Source organism: Microcaecilia unicolor, chromosome 14 (assembly GCF_901765095.1).
Source record: "Microcaecilia unicolor chromosome 14, aMicUni1.1, whole genome shotgun sequence".
In the NCBI taxonomy this organism is placed as follows: Eukaryota; Metazoa; Chordata; class Amphibia; order Gymnophiona; family Siphonopidae; genus Microcaecilia; species Microcaecilia unicolor.
The window spans coordinates 11,432,363-11,458,261 of NC_044044.1; the positions used below are offsets into that span (position 1 = coordinate 11,432,363).

The 25,899-nt window shown below is 42.6% G+C and overlaps 1 protein-coding gene across 2 annotated transcripts in view; it reads right to left on the minus strand.

Annotated features, from left to right (window-relative positions):
- AGFG2 (ArfGAP with FG repeats 2) overlaps positions 1–25,899 on the minus strand; it is a 103,786-nt gene that overhangs the window by 40,639 nt on the left and 37,248 nt on the right. Inside the window, exons 6-8 of one of the 2 annotated variants that reach the window (XM_030187294.1) lie at positions 24,540–24,662; positions 24,357–24,389; positions 10,673–10,843 (exon numbers count right to left, since the gene is read on the minus strand). In XM_030187294.1, coding sequence (XP_030043154.1) covers positions 10,673–10,843; positions 24,357–24,389; positions 24,540–24,662 — 327 coding nt within the window. The remainder of the gene's footprint in view (positions 1–10,672; positions 10,844–24,356; positions 24,390–24,539; positions 24,663–25,899) is intronic. The other variant, XM_030187295.1, reaches the window with a different exon arrangement.

A 25,899-nucleotide genomic window follows, 5' to 3' on the forward strand; every position in this document is an offset into this window, starting at 1 on the left:
ATCTTAGTTCCCATACATTTTGCCTGGTTGGCTGTGGCAGTGGTGTCCTCACTCATTCCTTTTCTTTGAAGTCCACTTATCTGCCTATTCACTCCACTACTTCTTTCTTGAGCTATCTTCTTCTCTTATTCTTGGGAACTTTAACATTCATGCCAATAATGCCCCGACTCTTATGCCTCGAAGTTTCTTGTTTAACCTCTATTTCAATTTCTAAATATGCTCTGTAACCCAAACTCATTAGGATAGCCACTGTCTTGATTTTCTCTTTTTCTCCAACTTCACCATCTCTGTTCTTCCCCTATCTAACCATCATGTGAAATCTTTCACACTTAACCAAAACAAACAACCTGTGAGAGAGGGGTTAAGCTGGTGTGGCCTGTTTTGATGGAGTTCCATCCTGTTGATATGGCTTGGTAAAAATAGGATGCTGCGTTTGTCTCTGAAATAGGAAGAAGGCTTTTTTTATATTACAGCAATATTGTGACGTACTAGTATGCCAAGATGAGAATGAAGAATTTGGGTGAACCACTGAAAAGGGCAGTCTGCAACTCGCCACAATGCCAACCACATATGGGTAGTTATATATAATGCAATCTTGGAACACAATTGGGCATATTTTCAAAGCACTTTGGGAGGCTAAGTTCCATAGGTTTCTATGGAACTTTGGGAGGCTAAGTGCTTTGAAAATGAGCCTGAATGCCACATACAAGCTAAGATTCCACAGCACCATGCCAAGAGACTGTTTTTGTTTGTTCTTTTAATATATTATGGCCACAGCATAGTAACATTCATTATCAATGTATGCTTAAACCAACACTCCAACAAAATTGCTAACATTTTACTTGCTAATTTAAACTGTAAGATATCTTCCCTTCCCCCACTTATATACACTCATAACATATGATATGAAGGTATTATAAAACACATATACCTGATCCTTAGTCATTTTCAGTACACAGATTATAGAAGTCCACCCAGCAATGGCCTTACTTTCCAACTACTGACCACAGAAGTCCAACTGGCATTGGCCCTGTCCAAATGAGTTGCTGAAGCCCACTCCACCCCATCTGATCTATCTTTGCCACATATGGGACACAGACAAGTCCTCAGGGCAATGGGCTTACTTTCCAACTACCAGAGTTGCTGTCTAAGCATCACTCTTGCCAATCATAACTCATCAACAGCCATGAAGTCATTTAAGTTGTTTTGATTTCATCTTCTCTCAATTTAGGGATCCTCTGCGTTTATCCCATGCACTTTTGAATTCTGTCACTGCTTTTGATTCCACCACCTCCTCTGGAAGGATATTCCAGGCATTCACCACCCTCTCCATGAAAAATCATTACTCCTTTGTCTACCATCCCAAGACCTCAATTCATGCACTCTAGTTCTACCACTTGCCTTGTCTCTGGAGAAGATTTGTTTGTATATAAAACACCTATCAAGTATTTAAACATCTGTATTATATCTCCTGTATCCTTTTTCCTATGGTATACATATTTAGGTCTTCATGTCTTGGTGCAAACCCCAAACCATTTTTGTTGCCTTCCTCTGAACCACTTCTATCTTTTATGTCCTCCAAAGCTAAGCAAAAAAAACTTCAAGTGGGGTCTCACCAACAACTTGTTCAGGAGCATTAAGACTTCCTTTGTTTTGCTAGTTAAGCCTCTCTCTATGCAGCTTAGCATCCTTGTGGCTATGACTACTACCTTGTCACATTGTTTTGCTGCCTTCAAATCCTCAGATACTGCCATCCTAAGTTGCCTCTCACTCCCTATCACATGCTTTGAATTTCTACCCCTCAAATGCATCACTCTGTACTTCTTCACATTAAATTTTAACTGCCAAACATTAGACCATGTTCCTGTGCCTGCTCTGCAGAGCACCTTTGACTAGCCAATTGTCTGGGTAGGGAAACACGTGCACTCCCAAGCCTGAGTAGCGACGTAGCAATGCTGTGACTACTGCAAGATATTTTGTGAATACCATGGGGGAGAATGCAAGGCCAAGTGGAAGGATGTGTTACCGGTAGTGGTGTTTCCCTACAAGGAATCTGAGGTACTTCTGGAGACTGGGAAATATCTGTATGTGGGTATAAGCATCCTTCCAATCCAGAGAGCATAGCCAATCTTTTTCCTTAATCATGGGGAGGAGGATGCCTAGGGAAACCATCCTGAAATTTTTCTTGACCAGATACTTGTTCAGGCCCCTCAGGTCTAGGATGGGACAAAATCCCCCTGTCTTTTTGGTCATGAGAAAAGTACCTGGAATAGAATCCCTGCCCTTCTTGCCCTGGTGGGACAGGCTCAACTGCATTGGCCTGAAGAAGGGCAGAGAGCTCTCTGCAAGTACCTGCTCATGCTGGGCACTGAGTAATGACGCCCATGGAGAACAATTTGGAGGTCTATTTTGCCAACTGAGGGCTTACCCCATCCGGACTATTTGAAGAACTCACTGGTCCAAGGTTATAAGGGGCCACCTTTCTTGGAAAAAATTCAGCCACCCTTCTATTAGCGGGTTGTCCAGGATGGACACTGATGGCAGCTATGCTCTCCTGGAGCAAATCAAAACTCATCCCCGCTTTTTTGAGTTGGGTGCAGGGTGTGCATTTGTTGAAGGTGCTGATGGGCCCAGGGGTGTTGGGACTGGGCCTGCTGTTGAGGACAGGCAGAAAGAGTATACCTAAGAATGGTAGGAACTCCTTTGGGACCCACCAGTGCACATCCGAGCAGTGGAGTGCACAGAAGGCAGCCGCTGGGAAGAACTAGATGGTATCAGTGTGTTTCTTAATGAGGTCAGCAACCTCCTCCACTTTGTCCCCAAAAAGATAGTCTCCCCAGCAGAGAACGTCCGCTAACCTCTCCTGAACCGCAGGTTCGAGGTCAAAGATGCATAACCATGAGAGTCTATGCATCCCCACACCCAAAGCAGACAGTCAGGATGCAATATCAAAGGTATCATATGTGCCCCTGGCCAGATATTTGACACGCCTCCTGCTTTTGGCCAGCAGGAAAAGCTCTGCAGCTTGCTCCTGTGGGAGAGAGTCTGCAAAGGAAAGCACACTATGAGCCAAGGACTGCAAGTAAACGCTAGTGTAGAGCTGGTAGTCCTGGATGCAGGAAATGAGAACATAAGAACGTAAGTGTTGCCATACTGGGACTGACCAAAGGCCCATCAAGCCCAGTACCCTGTTTCCAACAGTGGCCAATTCAGGTCACAAGTACCTGGAAAGATCCCAGAACAGTAAAACATTTTTATGCTGCTTATAAGCAGTGGATTTTCCCATCATAATAGTGGCTTATGGATTTTTCTTTTAGGAAATTATTCAAACCATTTTTAAACCCTGCTAAGCTAATTGCTCTTACCACATTCTCTGGCAAGGAATTTCAGAATATAATTACACACTGAGTGAAGAAATATTTTCTCTGATTTGTTTTAAATTTACTACTTTGTAACTTCATTGCATGCTCTCTAGTCCTAGTATTTTTGGAAAGAGTAAACAAGCAATTCACCTCTACCCATACCACTCCCCTCAGTATTTTATAGACTTCTATCATTCCTCCCCTCAGTCGTCTCTTCTCCAAGCTGATGAGCCCTAGCCACTTTAGCCTTTCTTCATAGGGAAGTCACCCCATCTCCTTTATCATTTTCATCGCCCTTCTGTGCCTTTTCTAATTCAGCTATATCTTTTTTGAGATGCGGTGATCAAAATTGCATAGAGTATTCAAGGTGAGGTCGCACCATAGAGTGATACAAAGGCATTATAACATTCTCATTTTTGTTTTCCATTCTTTTCCTAATAATTCCTAACGTTCTATTTGCCTTCTTAGACGCCACTGCACACTGAACACAGGGTTTCAACATATCATCAACAATGATACCTAGATCGTTTTCCTGGGCTGTGATTCCTAATGTGGAACCTTGTATCGCATAGCTATAGTTTGGGTTCCTCTTTCCCACATGAATCACTTTGAACTTGCTCATATTAAATTTCATCTGCCATTTGGATGTCCAGTTTCCCAATCTTGTAAGGTCTTCTTGCAATTTTTCACAATCCTCTTGTGATTTAACAACTTCGAATAACCTTGTGCCTTTAGCAAATTTAGTTACCTTACTAGTTATTCCCATCTCTAGATCATTTATAAATATGCTAAAAAGCAGCATCAAGGCTTGATATACCTTCCTCCCAAAAGAGTCCAAAGCCCAAGCCTCTCTGCCTGGAGGTGCCAAGGAATGAGACTTAAAACTCCTGGTCCTTTTTGATAGCAGAGTCAACAACCAGGGAGTGGTGTGGTGACTGGACCTTTTCGAATCTCGAAGCATTTTGGATTTGATACATGGAATCCAACTTCTTGGGTACCATTTGCACAGAGATGGATCTCCCAGTTCTTCATCTGTGCATCCTGGAGAACTCAATGCAGAGGGGCAGTCATGGGGTCTTTGGGTGGAGACTCAAATTCTAGGACCTGGAATAACTCAGCCCTAGGTTCATCCTCCAACTCAAAGGGAATGGCATCCACCATTTCCTTGACAAAACAGATGAATGAGAGGGGTTCAGGTTGATATTTCCTCCTCTCATCAGGTGGAAAGGGGGTCTGAGAGTATGCCATAAGATTCCTCCTCCAAGCAGCTCTTCCTCAGACTCCCATGACCGATCCATATCAGACTCAGCCAAATTGTCTTCATGAGATGTTTGATTCTGTGCCTGCCTTAGCCAGCTAGAAGGATGCCAAGGCCTTAGGAACAGGCACTGGTGTGCATGCTCACTTATCAACCTTGAGGGAGCTTCCTCTCCTGATGTAGTGCTTGCAGTGCTGATGCCCCTCAAGATAAGGGGGTCAGGGACCTCTTCACAGAGAAAGCACAGGCCTCGAGATCAGAGAAACAGGTGCAAGAACCCTCAAAGCCTAAGCACTTTGAAGCTGAACCAAACCTGCCAGCTCCTCTCAGCATGGCCTGGAACTGGTCATCGAAGACAGGAATCAGTAAGGCTGGGGCCGGTGTCAGTATGGAGACAGCATACAGAGTTGCTGTTGCCAAATTGGAAGCATGGTCCTGGCTGCATGGGGGCTGAGGCGATGGTATCACGATAACAGAGGGGGCGCAGTCCTCTCGGCACTGACGCTTCGTGGGTACCGGTGATGCTGATGCCCCAGAGCTCCTGGCACCGTGCTTCAAAGCTGACCAGTGTTGATGATTCTCGGCCTTTGCCTGACATCGGGGTCCCTCAGTGCCAAAGAGGATGGCATCAAATCCACTCATGTCCTCCCTGGGGCCCTCGAGGTGGAGACTTCATCTATGCCAATGCACTCCTAGTGTCAGACGAAGCCCTGGCAGCCATCGGGGGTTTGGTGCTTCCGATGCCTATGGCCCAGATTTTGGAGAGCCAAAAAGTTCCTTCTGGCGGGCCCAACGCACTTTGTTTTATTTTCTGCATTTTTAAACAAAGAGCACAGCTAGTAAGATCATGGCCAGGCCCAAGGCACCCTACACATCTACTGAGTGCATCAGTGCTTAAGTCACCTGATTGTACCGGGTGCATTCTCAGGCAGGTGCAAGGAGGCGAAGTCTACACTCTCAACATCCAGACTGCAAGGGCCATGGTCTGGAGGTAGCGATGCTGTGACTACTACAAGACATTTGGTGGGGATGTGAGGCAAAATGGTAGAAAGCAGTACTAAATGATGCTTTCCTACTATAAATTTGAAGTTCTTTTGGTGATTGGGAAGTACCTGGATGTGGGTATACACATCCTTTAAGTTCAGAGAACAAAGCCAATCATTTTTCTGAATTGTGAGGAGAAGGATGCCCAGGGAAACCATCCTGAACTTCTCTTTGACCAAATATTTGTTCAGGGCCCTTAGGTCTAGGATGGGGTGAAATCCTCTTGTTTTCTTGGTGACGAGGAAGTACCTGGAATAGAATCCCTACCCTTTCTGACCTGGTGGAACGGGCTTGACAGCGTGGACTTGGGAGAAGAGCAAATAGTTCTTCTACAAGTACTTGCTCATGCCAAGCAATGAGAAGAGATGCTTATGGTGGACAATTTAGAGGTGTTTGTTGCCAATTGACAGTGTATCCCACTCAGACTATTTGGAGTACCCATTAATCTGAGGTTATAAGGGAACACCTTTCTTGGTAAAAATTTAGCCTCCAAACAGAAACTTTTGACTGGCTCCAGAGAAGCATAGCCATAGTCAAAGCTTGCCCCTGCTTTTGGTTGGAGAGCAGGCTGTAACGTCTGTGGATGGGGCTTGCAGGCCCGCGAGTGTTGGGTCTGGGGCTGCTGCTGGGGACAGGCAGAAGTAATAAACCTATACTGTTGAGAGGAATCAGCGCTTCTTCGAGGCCTGCCAGAAAACCTCCTAGTAGAGGAAGACGCAGAAGGAGGCTGCCAAGAAAAGGACTGGATGGTGTGTGTTTTTCTGATAGGTCGGCAACCTCTTCCACCTTGTTCCAGAAAATATTGCCTCCCTGGCAAGGTACATCCCGCAGGTTCAAGGTCAGAGACACGCAGCCATGAGAGTCTGCGCATCCTCACATGTAAAGTGGAGAGAAGAGTCTGGACACAATATCATATTTGCCCTGGCCAAATATTTTCAACACTCCTTCTGCTTCTTGGCCAGCTGGCAAAACTCAGCAGCCTGATCCTGTGGAAAAGTGTCTGCAAAGTCTAATACATTGCAGACCAAACACTGCAAGTAAATGTCAGTGTAGAGCTGGTAGTCCCAGATGTGAGAGACCAGCATAGAGGTCTCATAAACCTTCCTCCTAAAGGAATCTAGTGTCCGAGACTCTTTGCCTGGGAGCATTGAGACATGAAACCTGGAACTCCTAGTTCTTTTTTTTTTTTTTTTTTAATAATTTTCTAATTTTACAATCACATAACATGACTGCAAAAGCAGTAACTCAATTTTACAAAAAAACTGAAAAAGAAAGAAATATAAATCTAGGAGGTTTAACCTCCTCTATGTAAATACTTTCATTTATTTAGTCCGCTATTAAGTGAGGCAAAACACAATGCAAAAATTCAAAATAAGAAATACTATAAACATACGAGCAGGAGAACTACTAAGCCCACAATTGAATTTAACAGCATTAGCCTACAGGATTGTTCTGATTAGAATGATTCTCTTCCTCCTTAAAGGCAATAAAACTTTGAACTTCTAGTTCTTTTGAGAGCAGATTTGACCACCAAGGAGTGGTGTGGCAACTGGGACTTCTGGATTTGATACATGGAATCTACCTTCTTTGGTGCAACCTGCAGAGAGAGGGGTCTCCCAGTTCGTCATCTGTGCATCCCAGAGAATCTTGTGCAGTGGAACTGTCACAGCATCTCTGGGTGAAGAATCAAATTCTCTGACCTGAAATAACTCAGCCCTAGGTTCGTCCTCGGTGTCCAACTTAAAGGGAATGGCCTCCACCATTTCCTTAACAAAATGGGTAAAAGAGATGGGTTCAGGTGGAGACTTTTTTCCCATCAGGTAGAAAAGGATCCGAGGGTATGCTATAAGACCCCTCCTTCGAGAAATAGTCTAGCTCTTCCTCAGAATCTCAAGACCAGTCTGTGTCAGACTCAGCAAAAAGGTCTTGATAAGACTACTGCAACAGCCCAGGCCTCGGGGTCAGGCGCAAAGATGCCTACTCACATCTGAACCTCGAGGAAGCTTCTTCCCCCAATATCAGTGTCATGCATGGGGAGGCACCAAGACCAATGCCTCTCAAAGCATAAGGGTCAGACTGCTCCACAAGGGTATCATGGATCTGAAGGTCGGAATGGCTGAGCGATGCATCTAGCACAAGCGCCCTCGATGTCTGAGTGCTTGGGAGCTGCCAACTCCTCTCTCAGCAAGGCCCAGAACCAGTCATTGAGGACAGGCATTGGTAAGACTGGGGCTGGTGCGGAGACAGCCTGCCGAGTTGTTGGTGCGAGGTCCTGTATCGGAAGCGAGGTTCCGGCTGCACAGGCGCTGCAGCAATGACATCAGAATTACAGAGAAGATCTTGGCACAGTGCGGATACCAATGCTGATGCTTCTTAGCCTTCGCCTGATGCTTGGAAACAGTGTCCCTCTAGACTCATCACATTGTGCAGCAGACTTTTAAACAATTTATGCAATTGAATAATTGGAAGATGTATAGATTATAACTTTCTTCCTAAGATTCTTCATTGGAAAAGTATTGCAGTTTCTCATTCCTTGGGATGGGCAGTTTAGTTATTGAGACAGCATATAAAAGATAATGGAAAATTGTTTTTTTTTTCTTTTGAATATAAGCTAGTTAAGGTAAAACATTAATAAAAGTGAGTTTTGATAAAGCATGTTTTGCATTTTTTTTGTTTTAAATTTCAATGTCATTTGCTGTTAAGTGGTAACTAATTTTTATATTTGCATTAATGGAGTTAATTAGTTTACATATAGTGGTTCTTGTGCAGTTCAAGATCAACATCAGTTTAAGAAAAAGATTTATCATGTTATTTTACTTTTAATAGGTTGTTTTAAGGTCACATCTTTAAAAACATTGTTTTCTATCATAAAAGGTCATCGTTGGTATGTACCTGTAATCCGTTGGGTTGGTCGTGAGCCCTTGGGCCCTGGCCGAGGCCAGCAGGGCGCCGACCCAGGCCAAGGGGAGACCGACCCACCACCGCACACCCCAGCTACACAATACCCCCAAAGCTACCCCTCCCCACAGTCCCTCAGGAAGAAGGGAAATAGGCATACAGGCGGGCCTCGCGGCCGAACCGGAACCCACGCACACAGAGCCACTCGTGCGAGCCTCACGGCTGAACTGGAACCCAATCACACACAGGGAGGGGTGAAAGAACCCAGAGGGCCCCCCGGGCCCCAAGATGCCAGACACGCGCTGAACACCAGCAATAGGGCAGAGGGGGAAACAAAGGACCAGAGCGGGCCACGCCCACCCAGGGGACCAGCGCAGGACAGGGGAACTAACACAGCAACCCCCCCCCCCCCCACCAGGGTAGGAAGCCCCAGGCAGAAGCCAGAGGAACCAGACACAAAAGGAAGGCAGAAAGCCTTTGCCTCAAACCCACTGTAGACAGAGGCACACAGAACACAAAGGGTTAAGCTTGAAGAGCCAGCAGAGAGAGAGAGTGCCATAAATCAACAAACAATCAGAGAGAATGCTTCCCTTCCCGAGAGGGAGCAGGGCCCATAGAACGAACACACTGGCAGAGGCAGGAATACAATACACACAGTACACAAAGGGTTAAACTCACTGAGCCAGCAGGCGGGGGACACTGGGAAGAGAAATCCTTAAAACAAACAAAGGAGAACCCTCTCACTCAGCCCAGAGCCCAGGAGGCTGAGCAATGCCCAGCCTCCACTAAACAAATGAGCAGCTGACCCTGATTACAGAGCTAGGCACACACACACAGCAGCAGCTAACCCAGAGGGAAGGAAAAGAATACTCTAACACAACACAGATCCCTGTCAGAACCTAGAGCACGTTCTGAGAGAAAACTATCAGGCTTTCCAGTTACCACCAAGCGTAAGTAATGCAAAAGCAGAGAAACTCTTCAGCTGCAGGCTAAAGTACTATCCCCTGACGTCAGCACAACCCCTGGCAGCCAATCAGAAGAAACGTCCCCCCCTCCCCCTCAGCCAAACCGGCAGAATCATAACAGTACCATTGATGTGCATACGTTTTCTTAAATTAAGAACTGATATCCATGTTTATTTACGAATTTCTGATTGTCAATATTAAAATGTATTATGAAAACTGTTAATGATGATGTGAGTTTTTATTCAGGTCTTTATGTGTGTGCGCGTTTTTAAAAAATTTATACATATGTTCTTTTATGTTAGACCCCCCCCCCCCCCTGCATCTTGTATGGGCAAAATGTGGCCATGTCAATCAAGTACTATGTTCTCCAGTCTAGGGTTGACTAAAACCTTTTTGTGAGTGTTCTTCTGGACTTCTGTGATACTTTGTGCCTTTTTTGTGTGTCCTTTGAGTAACTTTACAACTGGGCCTGAATACCACAGTAATTTCCATAGGGAATAGGGTTTAATGCTTTGAAGAAGCAAGTTACAATAGTTCAGAAGACTGATAATAAAGGCCTGTATCCAAAAGAAAGCAGTCTGCATAAATATACTTACCATTAAGAACTCTTTTTTTTTTTTTTTTTACCACAGTACAAGTAGATATGTAGGCATGAAATTGCAAGTCTTGAACAATAATCACACTTACAATATTTTTTTACTGAGATTCTGAGTGGTATAACTATTCCTAAATTACCTAGATCCTCTGAAAGCTATGGTGTATTTGAATTGACGAAAAACATGGCCTCTGATGATTTTCCCAAATTTAAGTATTTTCTCGCTCGCCCTCTTTTTTTTTTTTTTTTTTTTACATTTTATTGAAGAAAAAGATTTTTTGTACAAACATTTAAAGAACAAGTAAACAAAGAATTTTCTTTCTAATCCAGCCTATGATAGTAAGGAGATTTCCTGAGATGGTTTAGAGCTATATCATTCTGTGGGTCATAACGTATATCATCTGCATAGCAAAAACAGGTAAAACCTAAAACTTGAACTAAGGTTCCTAAGGGAGACAAGTAGATATTAAAACAAATGGGAGTAAGTGCTGAGGCATGAGGCACACCCCACGGAAAAGAACATAGATCGGAATGAGCATTATTCCATTACCTGTGGCTGAACTAAAGGCACTCCCTAGGTCAGCCAAGGGCATATATTTATCTGCTGCGGCTGGGTTAGTCTGCAGGGGCGCTTCAAACACTCCCAGTCCGGTGCTGGAGGACTTGGGGAAGCTGGCAAAGGTGGTAGGATGAGAAGATGGTGCAGTTACTGAGGCGCCACCTACAACACAGGAGATTTAAAATTAAACTAAATATTGTTGTGGTGCATTTTTCTAGTTGATGGATATTTACCAGTTGTATTGCTTCTGGATATATGTCTAATTTGATGAATACAGCAAAATATATTTCAACATAAACTAATCATTACAGTGACAAGACTGCTACTGCACACATAGCACCTCTTCATCCTGAACTCAGAACACAGGCACCCTTGTGTCAGTAACTTACCGTTACTGCTACAAAATAGGCACCTTCGTCACCTACAGCTGTGAAAACAGAATTCCCAGCTCTAAATGGCCTAGAGAGCAGAAGCTGGGCTCAGCAATTGAAGTTATGTATCGGTGGAGGATTTTCAGATACGGCTCAGGTATGGTCAAACGTCTAGGGAATAGCTAAGCCTGTTACCTGGTCCTTGGCTCTCTACAACCCCTCAATCTGCTAATAACAAGGATGAACCATCAGAATTCTGTAGCACTGGAAGAATTTTTTTAGCATTGGAAGGTAAATAAAATAGTAAGCAGCAGCAAAATCCTAACAAAAGTTTCTGAGAATTCTTATCACTAATACCGATATCTAGCAAGTGTAAGCAGAGTCTCAGCTGGTACAACAAACACTCCCTACCTGACAAATAGCCTCATTATTTATTCTCCAACTGCTGAGAGGTCACAGAACTAAACCACATGATGTGGCAGCATCTTGTTAGGTTCCTCAGCAATGTCTGGAAAGCCACTCCTTCTCAGTTTAAGCTGTCTCAGGAGTAATCAGTGAGCTTAGGACATGATGCACAGTCAGGTAGAAGGGGGAGAGATGGATCTCAATTCTCATCCTTTTTGTCTGATGGACTTGGTCTCTGCAAAGCCATATATACTCCCTATTACCTGTTATGATCAGCAACACATGATAAAACAGGAAATTATTGATGATATCGGCACCCATGATGCAGGTTCTTTCCATGTCATTTTCAGATAGCTCCAAATAAGTAGCAAACCACCAGTGTGACTGGATAAGCTGAGCAATGTCCATGCGTCAAGGATTTCATGAATCTCCCAAACTGGATTTATCTGGTCAGTGGGTCCTTGGGCTGATGCTTGGAGTGTAACAGTCCTTTGGTGCAGTAAATCCATTTGGTGTCACAGGAAGTCACTTAGGGGTCCTTTAACTAAAGCGCGCTGAAAAATGGCTTTCAGTAGTGTAGGTCTGGGTTTTGGGAGCGTGCCAATCCATTTTTTTTAGCAAGCCTGTAAAAAAGACTTTTTTTTTTTTTTTTTTTGCCAAAAATGGACCTGCGGCAAAATCAAAATTGCCCGCGTCCATTTTGGGTCTGAGACCTTACCCCAGCCATTGACCTAGTGGTAAAGAATCCGGGCGGTAATGAACTACGCGAGTCAAATGTCGCTTGGAACGCGTAACCGAAAATAATAAATATTTTTCAGACGCGCGTATTGGACGCATGCCAAAAATGAAATTACCGTAAGAGCCACGCGGTAGTTGGGCGTAACTCCATTTTGGCGCACGTTGGGTGCATGTAGACGCTTATGTGGCTTAGTAAAAGGGCCCCTTAACCTGCCATTGTCTCAGATACAAAAATAAAAAGAAATTATGTTCCCTATTTAGGAAGTGCTAACAGCTTCTGCGTTATGGACATGTTAACCAGCTGGCTAGTGTGCTAACATTACCGCCACACGCAACCCAACACACCCTCTGAATGTAACTCACCTTGACCTACTACTGAAAAAGGTGTGAACTAAATCCAAATAAACAGTTTCAATACTGTATTGTACCAGGATGCTTTACTAAGAAATTGTTAATTCTCCATCCACACGTCTCTACTCTAATTTATCTTTCAATTTAGCTTTACCTTTAGTTCAAGAATTTTTTTTAAATGTTTAAATGCAAGTTTGCTGTTTTTCTGGTATGGGTCCAAATTTTTGGACTAATTTCCCAGAAGACTTTAAGGGTACTAAGGGTTAAGGGGCCTTTTTACTAAAGGGTTGCCGCGTGGCAACCCGGAACTACTACCGGCCTAACGTGGCCAATGGCGGTAGTTCCATCTCCAGCGCTGCCGTATTAAAAAAAGAAAAAGAAATTCTGCAGAGGTTTTCCGCTGGTGTAGCGTGGGAGCCCTTACCGCCACCTCAATAAAAGGTACACAGGAGAAACAGCCCCCACCCACTACCACAGGGCCCTTTTTACCGCAGCTTGGTAAAGGGACCCCTAATTAAACTTTTGAAAGTCATTCAACACCTGGATATTTTAATTGTAATAATAAACTAGGCTGGGGTTGAAATGTGACTCATAAGAGTTGTATTTTTATGTATTTTAGTCGGTAGGGGTGAAGGGGGTTTGCTATATGTTAAAGAGGAACTTGAATCAAACAAAATAAACATGATACATGAAACAGATCACAGCATGGAATCCTTATGGATAGAAATTCCATGTATGAAGGGAAGGAGTATACAAGTAGGGCTGGACAGAACGAACAGACATATGAAGAAATGTTTACAGAAATTAGGAAAGCTAGCACTGGGCAACAGTATAATGGGTGATTTCAATTACCACACGCAAAAGAATCCGTGGAATTATCTCAAACATATCTATAGAAAATTCTACCCAATTAACTGTATTGTAGGTATTTTATGACTACTACACAAAAAATGTGGAGAAAAAAAAAAAGACCTTACTGAAAAAAAGAAAACACCCCTCTACCATAAGGCAAAGCTCTGAAAAACCTGGTGGCTCACAATAATAATCAATCATAAAAAATACTCCACATCTAAATAGACAATTGTATTTATTTTATTTATTTATTGCATTTGTATCCCACATTTTCCCACCTATTTGCAGGCTCAATGTGGCTTACATAGTTTTGTTATGACATTGTCATTCCAGGATATCAGATACAATTAGTGATGTGCAGAGATTAAGTAAGGAAAGAAAGAAGGAAGGGGGTGATTAGGGTTGAGTATAGAAGGTGAACTTTCAAAGCTGGGTGGGTTGGTGAAGTGGATTAGTGAGGTTATAGGTTCTCTTTGTAGGCCTTGTTGAAGAAATATGTTTTCAGAGATTTGCGAAAGTTAGTTATTTCGTCGATTGTTTTCAGGTCTGTAGGTAGTGTGTTCCATAAGTGCGTGCTCGTGTATGAGAAGGTAGTGGCATGCATCAGCTTGTATTTTAGTCCTTTACAGCTGGGAAAGTGCAGATTGAGAAATTTGCGAGATGATCTTGTGGCGTTTCTGGGAGGTAGGTCCACGAGGTTTAGCATGTAGATTGGGGCGTCTGCGTGAATGATTTTTTTTTTTTACATTTGTACCCCGCACTTTCCCACTCATGGCAGGCTCAATACAGCTTACATGGAGCAATGGAGGGTTAAGTGACTTGCCCAGAGTCACAAGGAGCTGCCTGTGCCAGGAATTGAACTCACTTCCTGAGTTCCCCAGGACCAAAGTCCACCACCCTAACCACTAGGCCACTCCTCCACTTTGTGTACAATCGTGCCGATCTTGAACGCAATGCATTCCTTAAGTGGGAGCCAGTGAAGTTTCTCTCTTAGTGGTTTTGCACTTTCATATTTAGTTTTTCCAAATATGAGTCTGGCAGCTGTATTCTGGGCTGTTTGGAGTTTTTTGATAGTCTGTTCTTTGCAGCCAGCGTAATAATCCAGATGGCTTATTACCAATGACTGTACCAGGGTGCGGAAGATGTATCTCGGGAAGAAGGGTTTTACTCGTTTGAGTTTCCACATGGCGTGGAACATCTTTTTCGTCGTATTCTTCACGTGGGTGTCGATAGTGAGGTTTCGATCAATAGTAACTCCAAGAATTTTCAAGTTTTGTGAGACAGGGAGAGAGCAATATGGTGTGATTATTATGGAGAAGTTTTTTGTGTTGTGTTGTGAGGTGAGTACAAGACATTGTGTTTTTTGTGCGTTAAGTTTTAGTTGGAATGCGTCCGCCCAGTTGTGCATGATTTGGAGGCTTTGGTTGATCTCGTTGGTGATTTCATTTAGATCATGTTTGAACGGGATATAAATTGTGACATCATCTGCATATATGTAGGGGTTGAGGTTTTGATTGGCTAGAAGTTTGGCTAAAGGTATCATCGTAAGGTTAAATAAGGATGGCAAGAGGGGGGATCCTTGGGGAACTCCACATTCAGGTATCCATGGGGGTGATCTGTCCGCATTCGTAGTTACTTGGTAAGATCTTGTGGTCAGGAATCCTTTGAACCATTTGAGAACTGTGCCTCCTACTCCGAAGTATTCTAGTATATGTAATAGTATTCCATGATTAACCATGTCAAAGGCACTGGACATGTCGAATTGTAGGAGGAGTATGTTACCAGTTATGTAAATATAATCATACTAGTAAAAGAAGCTCGTTTCAGAGCAAATGAAACGGGCGCTAGCAAGGTTTTTGTCGCCAACACCCCCCTCCCTGGGCAACCCTTCGTTGTTCTGGCATTGCTCCACCCCCAACGTCATGACATTTGATGTGAGGGCGGGGCCCGGAGCGATTTCCCACCCCCCCGCCTCCCTCCCTGCCTACCCCTTCGTTGTTCTGCCATTGCTCCGCCCTGGAGGGCGGGGCCCGGAGCGATTTCCCACCCCCCCGCCTCCCTCCCTGCCAACCCCTTCGTTGTTCTGCCATTGCTCCGCCCTCGAGTGCGTGGCCCGGAGCGATTTCCCCCCCCCCCGCCTCCCTCCCTGCCAACCCCTTCGTTGTTCTGCCATTGCTCCGCCCTCGAGGGCGGGACCCGGAGCAATTTTGGTGGCTTCACTACCACGAACCTTTTTGAAGAAAGTCAGAGCTTGGCTTCACTGACGTCAGTGTCCTCAGAACGTTGAGGGTGAGTTTTATTATAGTAAATAATGGTACCCATTCAATGAAATCAAACCATACAGATTATGAAACACAGAAGAAATGTCAAATATTAAAAAATCCAGTCTTGATTAACCACTCAGGCAAAACAGTACTTATAAGCTCAACCATGTTTCCAACAGGGGTTCCCCGTTTTACTTCAGGGGAACATGGTTAAACTTATAAGTACAGTGCAATCCGCTTAAGTGCAAGGGTCTGAGACCAAAGAAATACATGCAGTTAACCGGAGCGTGCACTTAACCGTTGTGACCCAAAGAAGCTTGACATCTGATAAACATATGTACAGTACTGCTTATTATATGTACAGTATACAGTCTCCGTTAACTGACGTTAGGCTTACTTGAAGTAATCAGTGATAGTCCTCTGTACACTATTGTGTCTGAGTTCCATAGACTACGTCTACCAGATGGTAAAAACTGTCAAAGCACCCTCCAGATAGGCCCGCACGGTGTTGAGACTCTCCAGCGCTCTTGCAAAAGTGACAGGAGGTTGTTGAATTTAGTCAGCATGTGCCTCGCTGCTCATTTCATCATCTGTTTCATCATCAGCTGTTGCCTGCGTGTAGGCGCATATCTCCACATCAGTGCTGTCGTCAGCTGTTTGTAGATCGTAATCAACAGCTACGTAGTGATGAAACTCCTCTTCAGTACCACTGGCTAGGATGTCAATAGCCTGTTCATCTGACACGTTTGCAACAGCTGCATCTGTTTCGTCCCTCTCCACATCCTTAACAAAGCTTGCCCGCTTGTAGCAGTTCACAATGGTTGCCTGTGTAACATGATTCCAGGCTTCTTTCTGCATATGTAGGGAATCCAACAGTGATAAATTATGAGCCAGTTCAACAGCACGTTTATCCTTGCAAGTCTGGTCATCCATAACACTCATCAGACTATGTAGCACAAGAGCCCGATAATTTTGTTTGAAATTGGCTATTATGCCCTGATCCATAGGTTGGATCAGAGAGGTAGTGTTTGGTGGCAGGAAGACCAACCTTGACGTTAAACAGCCTGACATCATCACTGTGTGCAGCACAATTATCACAAAGCAACAATATCTGACGCTTTTGTGCCCGTATTCTAGTGTCTATCTTCTTTAGCCACTGCTTCCAAATTTCCCCAGTCATCCATGAATTTGCGTTAGCTTCGTATGACACAGGAAGTCACTTAACATTCTTGAAGCAACGGGGCTGTTTGCTCTTTCCAATGATGAGTGGTTCCAACTTCTCACTCCCATCCATATTGCAGCAAAGGAGGATCGTCAGTCGGTCCTTCAACGTTTTACTTCCTGTAGTTTCGGCCTGTTTGAATGCAAGTGTTCCATCAGGAATTGCTCGCCAGTAGAGACCGTTTTCATCAGCATTGAAATTCTCACGAGGCGGAAACTTGTTCAAGATGGTAGGAAGAACTGAAACAACCCAATTTTCAGCACCAAAGTCATCAGCGTCTTGTTTTTCACCATGCTGTTTCTTGAATTTTATGTTGTTCCTCTCCTTCCATCTTTCTAACCATCCAACAGTGGCTTTGAATTCAGTTAGTCCAAGACTTTCAGCTAGCTGATTAGCTTTCTCCATAAGCAGTGGACCACTGACAGGAAACTGTCTGCTCCTGACTTGAGAAAACCACCGAAGAAGAGCATCTTCTACATCCTCAGCTTTTCCTGCCCGTTTTCGTTTCCTGTGTGGATTTGTATTGTTTTGCCAGTCTTCCAGAAGCTGATCTTTCTGCTTCAAGATACATTAAATTTGACTGGGATTGACACCATATTCTTTAGCAATAGATGCTTGACTTTGTTTGGTTTCTAATTTTTTTAAGAACTTCTATTCGTTCAGCCAGTGTTAAAGTCTTACAGTTGCACGATGACAACAATGACTCCAGTGTACACTAACAACTTTCTTTCACTTATTCTGCCTGTGGCAGTTAACCAACGAGATTTCAAAATTACCGCCCCTTTGTCACGTGCCAATCGGCTTCCATATTCCGTTAATGCGCTTGTGCGGAGTCTTTCCTGCAGAGGAGCAGTCTTAAACCATGCATATATGTGAATCTTGCACTTATCAGTGGTGCGCTAAACTGAAGTTTGGCCCCATAGAAATTGATGGTGCCAAAAACAGGACTGAAGTACAGCATGCAGTTAAACAGTGCGCTTATCCGACATGCACTTAAACGGAGTGAACTGTACTGTTTTGCCTGAGAGGTTAATGAATACTGGATTTTTAAAATATTTTACATTTCTTGTTTTTCATAATCTGCATTGTTTGGGTAGTTCATTAAGGGCCCATTTTACAAAGACGCATTAGCGTTTTTAGTAAGCACTAACGCTAGACACCCCCATATATTCCTATGGGTGTCTCTAGCACTTAGCACGCACTAATCATTAGCACACACCAAAAACGCTAGCACGCCCTTGTAAAAGACCCCCTAAATGGGTTCCATTATACGATTATAGTTACATTGTCTACTTAGATGTGGAGTTTTCTTTTATGACTGATGATTATCGTAAGCCACCTTGTTTTTCAAGGCTTTGCCTTGTGGTAGAGGTGTGTGTTTTCTCCACATTGGTAGTCATGAAACCCCTACAATACAGTTGATTGGGTAGAATTTTCTGTACATATATATGTTTGTGATTTCAATTACCCCAATATTGACTGCATAAATGTTACACCAGGGAGCGCTCTAGGGAGGTAAAATTCCTAAACATAATAATTGGCTGCTTCTTGGAGCAACTGGTCAAGGAACCAACAAGAGGGGGGAACTATTTTAGATCTAGTCCTTAGTGGAACGCAGGACATAGTACGAGAGGTAACAGTGTTGGTCCACTGGAAAACAGTAATCATAACATGATCAAACTTGAGCTAATATCTGGAATGAAGTCACAAAGAAAATCTACTGTAGCAGCATTTACAGGTCCTTTTACTAAGGTGCACTAACAATTAGTACACTCTAAGACACTCATCATATTCCTATGGGCATCTTATCATTTAACGAGTGCTAATCGTTATTTTCAAAAGGGCAACTATGATAAAATGAGGGAAATGGTTAAGAAGAAGCTAAAAGGATCAGCCTCAGCCAAAAAGGTTAGGACTGTAAATCAGGCATGGACGTTGTTTAAAAATATCATCTTGGAAGCCCAGACCAGATGTATTCTACGTCTTCACAAAAGGTGAAAAGAAGAGCAAACGACAGCCAGCATGGTTAAAAGGTGAAGTGAAAGGTTATTAGAGCCAAAAGAACATCCTTCAAAGAATGAAAAAAGGACCCGAATGAAGAAAATAAGAAGCAAAAAGCGCTGGCAAGTTAGATGCAAAACATTGATAAAGTAGACTAAAAGAGAATATGAAGAGAAACTTGCCGCAGAGGCAAAAACTACTACTACTACTTAGCATTTCTATAGCGCTGCCAGGGTTACGCAGCGCTGTACAAGTTTAACATGGGGAAGGACCGTTCCTGCTCAAAAGAGGTTACAATCTAAAGGTTACAAACTATGTAGTCAGTGTAGGTATCATGAGTGGGGAAGGTGGTTATGCGCCAAAAGCAAGGGAGAAGAGATGGGCTTTGAGTAAGGTCTTGAAGATGGGCAGGGAGGGCACAGTAACAACTTTTTCAGGTACATCAGAAGCAGAAAGCCTAGAAAGGAATCCATGTGACCGTTAGATCATGAAGGAGCAAAGGGGCACTTAGGGAGGACAAGGTCATAGCAGAGAAACTGAATGAATTCTTTGCTTTGGTCTTTATGGAAGAAAATGTAAGAGATCTACCTGTACTACCAAAAAGGGGGTAGCAAACAATAATTGAAAACAGTTTGCCAACACCTCATGGATGAAATAGATTTCAGGGGGCTAATACAAATAATAAACTTTATACAACAAGACCTCAGGGCACCATCTGGTACTTCCACACACAGGGAAACCAGTATACACTATTCACAGAGTCCCAGCTTTTTATCACTGACCTTCTCCTAAATCCCAGCTTTTTATCACTGACCTTCTCCTAAATCCAGAAAAAAAGAGAGCAAAGACAAAACTCCCAAAACTATAAAAAAAAACAAATGAGAGAAAAAGGTTGCTCCCCCCATAACTGTATATTTAGCCAAATCCCATACAATCTATCAAACATGAGTAAAAATTACAAAACAAATGTAAACACCATGTAAGCTGAATATAAAAATCCATCAAACTTAGCTTAGGAAAGAGGCAGAGAATTCAAATGCGTCAAACTTCACAGGTCCACATGTACACAACGTAGCTTCTACATACTGCTCCTCATATCACACACCAACAGTTCAAAATACCCCAAAATGGGCCTCTTGTTTCACGAAAACACTGCTCAATGCTTCAGGAGGTGGAACCACACTACTAAATCTTCTCAAAATGGCAACCAAAATTTAAACAAACGCTTTCAGGGACCAACCAATCCAGTACAGGCCCAAAATTAAAGGCACATACATCAATAAAATGCCTGCCACTCAACTGACGCATTTAAATCCAAAGGTTCTACTGTCTTCAGTTGTTCTCACTGTTTCAACATTTTTTTTAAATATCCCCTCCACGCCCACCTTCTTGCAACTGATCAAAAACCCAACATCTCATTTGTGGAATTCATGTTGAAATTTTATGCAATGCTGAACAAGTGGAGCGTCAATCTATCTGTACCAGAAATGTTTTCAAGGGTGACAAGGAGGAGGAACTGAAAAATCTCGGTGAACCTGGAAGATGTACTGAGCCAAACTGACAAATTAAAGAGTAGTATATCATTTGGACTGGATGGGATGCAACCTAGGGTACTGAAAGAACTCAAACATGAAATTGTAGATTTACTGTTAGTGATCTGTAACCTGTTAAAATTCTCAATACTTCACGACTCACAGTCAGGATTTCGGTCTAACCACAGTACTGAAACAGTACTAGTTACCCTTATGACTAAATTCAAACAATTGATTGCAACTGGCAAGAACATACTACTCCAAAAATTTGAAATGTCCAGCGCCTTCGACATGGTTGATCATGGAATACTACTACATATCCTAGAGTACTTCGGAATTGGAGGCAATGTTCTCAATTGGTTCAAGGGATTCCTAACCACACAATCATACCAAGTAACATCCAATTTGACCACATCAGCCACATGGACACCTGAATGCGGAGTTCCACAAGGATCCCCCCTCTCACCGACCTTATTCAACTTAATGACGATATCCTTGGCCAAACTATCATCAAACCAAAACCTCAACCCATACATATACGCAGACGACGTAACGATCTACATCCCATTTAAACAAGATTTAAAGGAAATCTCCAATGACATCAACCAGAGTCTACATATCATGCATTCATGGGCAGACGCATTCCAGTTAAAACTCAATGCAGAAAAAACCCAATGCCTAATACTCACTTCTCAATATAACACGAACAAATTCACCACCATTAACACACCAAACACTGAAACTCCCAATTTCAGACACCCTAAAAATTCTTGGAGTTACCATTGTCACCTAACACTGAAGAATCACGCAAAAAACACAACCAAGAAGATGTTCCACTCAATGTGGTTATCAATAGAAATCAAACAAAATAAAACATGGAAAAGAAAATAAGATGATACCTTTTTTATTGGACATAACTTAATACATTTCTTGATTAGCTTTCGAAGGTTGCCCTTCTTCCTCAGAATGTTGCTACTATTTGGGCTTCTACCAGGTACTTGTGACCTGGAATGGCCACTGTTGGAAACAGGATACTGGACTAGATGGACCATTGGTCTGACCCAGTATGGCTATTCATATGGGTACTGGGTTTCATTGTGACAGACAGCTGTGGTTTCTTCCTAGCTCACCTCTCAGGGAACACCGTTCCCATTCGTTTTTTTTCTGCTGGTTGACACGTGAACCCTCACATCAGCCGCAATGAAAGAGGCAGGATACCTTTAGATATTAGTCTAGGGCTCTTTGAAATTTCATGGATTTTCCAGTTTGCATTTGGGGTGATTTTAGCAGGGCAACTGCTCCTGGATATAATCACTTTAGTCATTTGTATGTCTGACAGTAGACCTCCACATGTTTAGAAGAAGTCTTATATTCCTGCCTAGACAGTTAAACATGAACTAGTCTTTCACAGGTCTTTTGACAAGTATTTTTGATCATGGAATGATTATTTCCCAGAAACTTTTATGGTAAGTACCAAACTCAATATTTTGGCCCTTTATATAAACCATGCTGCTCAAATTCAGACATGCAGATTTACTCTGCAGGGTGGTTTGTTACCCAATTATTTAAGTACCTTATTTTAATTAGTCAATTAAGGGGGAAGTTATCAATGTAGGCCACAGTTAAAACAGGTTATTTTACTGTTAACTCCTGTTACTAGTAATTAGGTCTCATAGTATAAAATAGGACCTGTGCTAAAATAGAACGTGTTAGTGGCAAAGTAACACATTTTAACTGTAGCCCACATTAATAACTACACCCCTAACAATGTTATGGAAGCTAGGGGTGAAGCTACTATTCAACATATACATTCCGAGTTAATCTTATTGTTCTTACTTTGTACATTGGTGTGTCGCAAGAAACACAAAATTGTTTAACTTATACTCCTTTCACTGCCTAAAGGTTGGATTCAATTAAAACATGAGTATCATGGTAAGAATTTGTAATTGAAAAAGAAAATGAGTGGGAAATAGACCAGGCTAACCAGGAACAAATGAGGAGACTTCACTTGATGGTAGACAGTTGACACAGTACCATGTTTCGGCAGTTCATTTGCTTCAGGAGTCTTTATATAAAATACGTAAAACCATCAAACGGTCAATAACCGTAGCACAGACAGCTCATCTAACTCAGAATCCACAGACCTTTATAAAAAGGCTTTTTTTTAAAGACCATATTTCTTCATCTTTCTGTACCAACAGTTATTGACCATTTGATGGTTTATGTATTTTATATAAAGACTCCTGAAGAAGGCGAACTGCCAAACCATGGTACTGTGTCGAGTCTTCAGTAATAAACTGTCCACCATCAATTGAAGTCTCCTCATTTGTTCCTGGTTAGCCTGATCTACTTCCCACTCATTTTGTTTTTCTGTTATTTTTTTTGTGGGATTTCAGTGTTCCCCCACCTCTGCAGACCTACAAAGAACTTGTAATTCCCATTATTATACTTGGGGTTCACAAATGTTCTCAGAATTATATACATCACATTGTTTGAAGGTCTTCACCTCCAAGAGTTTTCTATGTGAAAGTAGAAAGAGGTTAGGGGAGTTGCTGAAGGCCAAAGGGCGAGATAAGCATTAATAGTAAGAGTCAAGTATCGCAGCTATATACTCTAACATTAAGGCACCGGGGAAGTCAAATAAATGTGACTTGGCACATAATCAATCAAATCAAATACATCACATTCCAACAATCTATCTCAAAGCAAATACAAATAAATTTAGTAAAAATAATAAAATGAATAGTTATAAAGCATTAACATAAGTAAACAGAAAAACAGATTATAGAAAATATTTAACATGGCAACAGGGGTAGAATGAAAGCGACATAATAGAACATCCTACTAGATATGCAGGAAGGTCAACTGGAAATCTTGGCAGCAATGTTAGTGATTGCTTAATCCTTACCACCCCTCCCCCCCCCCCCCAAAAAAAAAAAAAAAAAAAAAAAAGTTACTGGCCTCTAGAAAGCTATGGTTTTCCTACGGGACTTCATGGTGCAACTGTACCTTGAATACTTTGTGCAATTCTGGTCACTGCATCTCAAAAACAGATATAGTGGAATTAGAAAAGGTACCGAGAAGGGCGATGAAAATGATAAATGGGATGGGACGGCTTCCTTATGAGGAAAAAATAAGCGGCTAGGGCTCCTCAGTTTGGAGAAGAGACAGCTGAGGAGAGATATGATAGAGGTCTATAAAATACAGAGTGGAATGGAACAGGTAGACATGAATCGCTTGTTCACTCTTTCCAAAAATACTAGGACTAGGGGGCATGCAATGAAGTTACTAAATAGTAAATTTAAAACAAACTGGATAAAATATTTCTTCACTCAACATGTAATTAAACTCTGGAATTCATTGCTAGAGTATATGGTAAAAGCTGTTAGCTTAGTGGGGTTTTAAAAAAAGGTTTGGATAATTTCCTAAAAGAAAATCCCATAAGCCATTATTAAGATGGACTTGGGAAAATTCACTGTTTATTTATAAGATAAGCAGCACAAAATCTGTTTTACTGTTCTGAGATCTTGCCAGGTAGTTTGATCACAGTTGGAAACAGGATGCTGGGCTTGATGGACCTTTGGTCTGTCCTAGTATAGCGATGCTTATGTTCTTATGCTCTATAAAAGAATGCCTAATGAAACGAATCTGTCTCGTGCATATTCATTGTGGTGATCCTCAAAAGTTGACTGGCAAGCTGTTCCACTAGGAGAAGGTTGAGAAGCCCCACCTTAGGCAGTGCAAAACATTTTGGAGACAAATATTGGGGAGGGGGGGGGGAGGGGGGATCTACAGAAAGCTGGACTTTCTGGCTAATTTTCTTCAAGGTTAAGTAAACAAGACCAGAGTGCAAGAAAGTTGCAAAGGGATCAAGAAAGGTAACAGCAAGAAAAAAAACAACTGTCAAAATCTCCTCTCTGAAAAAAAAAAAATACTTACCAAAGCTGTAACTGTTCCCAATACTCCGACTGCCTGGGAGATGAGGGTGGGCGTGGTTAAAGGGTCAGGAAAGAAAAATAAAAGTAACATTACACAAAAATAGCAGATAAAACAAAGAAAAAGCACATCCCGCTCCCCCAAATACAAGCAAACCATTAGCTGCTGTAACTGAGGGAAGTGTACCTGTGGTGTTGGCATGAGGTGGGAAGGAGACCTGGGTAGCTGCTGTCACTGTAGATCCTCCAAATGCGGATGTTGCAGGGCCAGCGAAGGCATCAAAGTTGGCAAAATGTGCTGCTGCATGACCTAAAGTTGGAAAGGGAAGAAAACGCATGCTTATATTAAATACTAAATAAAACAAAAACACTGTAAAGTTTTCCCCAAAGAAAATTCCACTATTCTCCATTTCACTGTATGACTGGAACTTGAAACAGCCAAGGGTGCAGCCCAGTTTCAACTTTCACCTTCCCTATGGTGGTTCTGTAATCACTCAGCTCTTTCAGACCTCTATCTCGTTCTCACTCTCCTGTCTTCTGCCATTATTGTCCCTCTTTCCCAACTTATGGGTCCAACGCAGAAAGCATTCCCATGGGTTTAATGTGGTTTTACAAACCGAGCAATGCAGAAAGTTTCAGTCTTTTTTTTTTTTTTTTAAGCATTTTGCGCATGGGAAGCTTTTAATCAGGTTCAGGGTAGTGTACAAGGGTTAGCTGAGAGGAGTTGTATCTAGCAGCACCCCCTTCTCCTTCCAACCTGATCACTCTTCCCCAAATTGCTTTCTGCAATGGTCCCTGGTAAACCAGTGCCCATCCCACTGATATTTAAAATAAAATACCTAGGTAGTCTAGTGGTCCCTCCTCCCCCCCCCCCCCCCCAAAATTCACTGTTCAGTGGCACACCTCCCCCCTCCCCGGACTCAAATTTAAGAAAATAAACTCTCCCTGGCCTCCAGTGAGACCTCCCCCCATCCCCTTGCCCAGACCCCATACCTTAAATGAGGCTGGAGTGATGCCACTTGCTCCTGCCTGGTCCATCATATGATAAATATATATACACACAATTTTATTTTTGTAAGTCTAAGTGCTTTGAAAATGAGCCCCCGAGTCAAGCATCTTCAATGTGTATTATTAGTGGCTGTTAACAGTCCCTGTGATCTCTGTGCTAGCTTACACGGAGAAGTTACAAACATCCAGCAGAAGCCCATTTAGAGAGAACATTTTTTTTTACCCAAGTTACTACATTTGACTTCTTAGCTTTTTTTCTTTTGGCTAAGGTTCAAGTTCAGGTTTAAGCCATGAACTGAAGATGGTCCCTTATTGGATTTTTGGTAATAGACTGAGAATATGTAAAATATGGGAGGGAAGATCACATGATGCAGTAAGGGAAGCAGGTTGTGCTCCAGCTTTGCTCCAGGACCCTTGGTCTTTCCCACTTTTCTTGATGGCTTCGACTGGTTGAAATGACAAATTTTGCATTCTCTTACTGCAAGGACATGTTATGGACAGATCTGTTACTAAATCAGGTGCATCTATAGCTTCTAAAA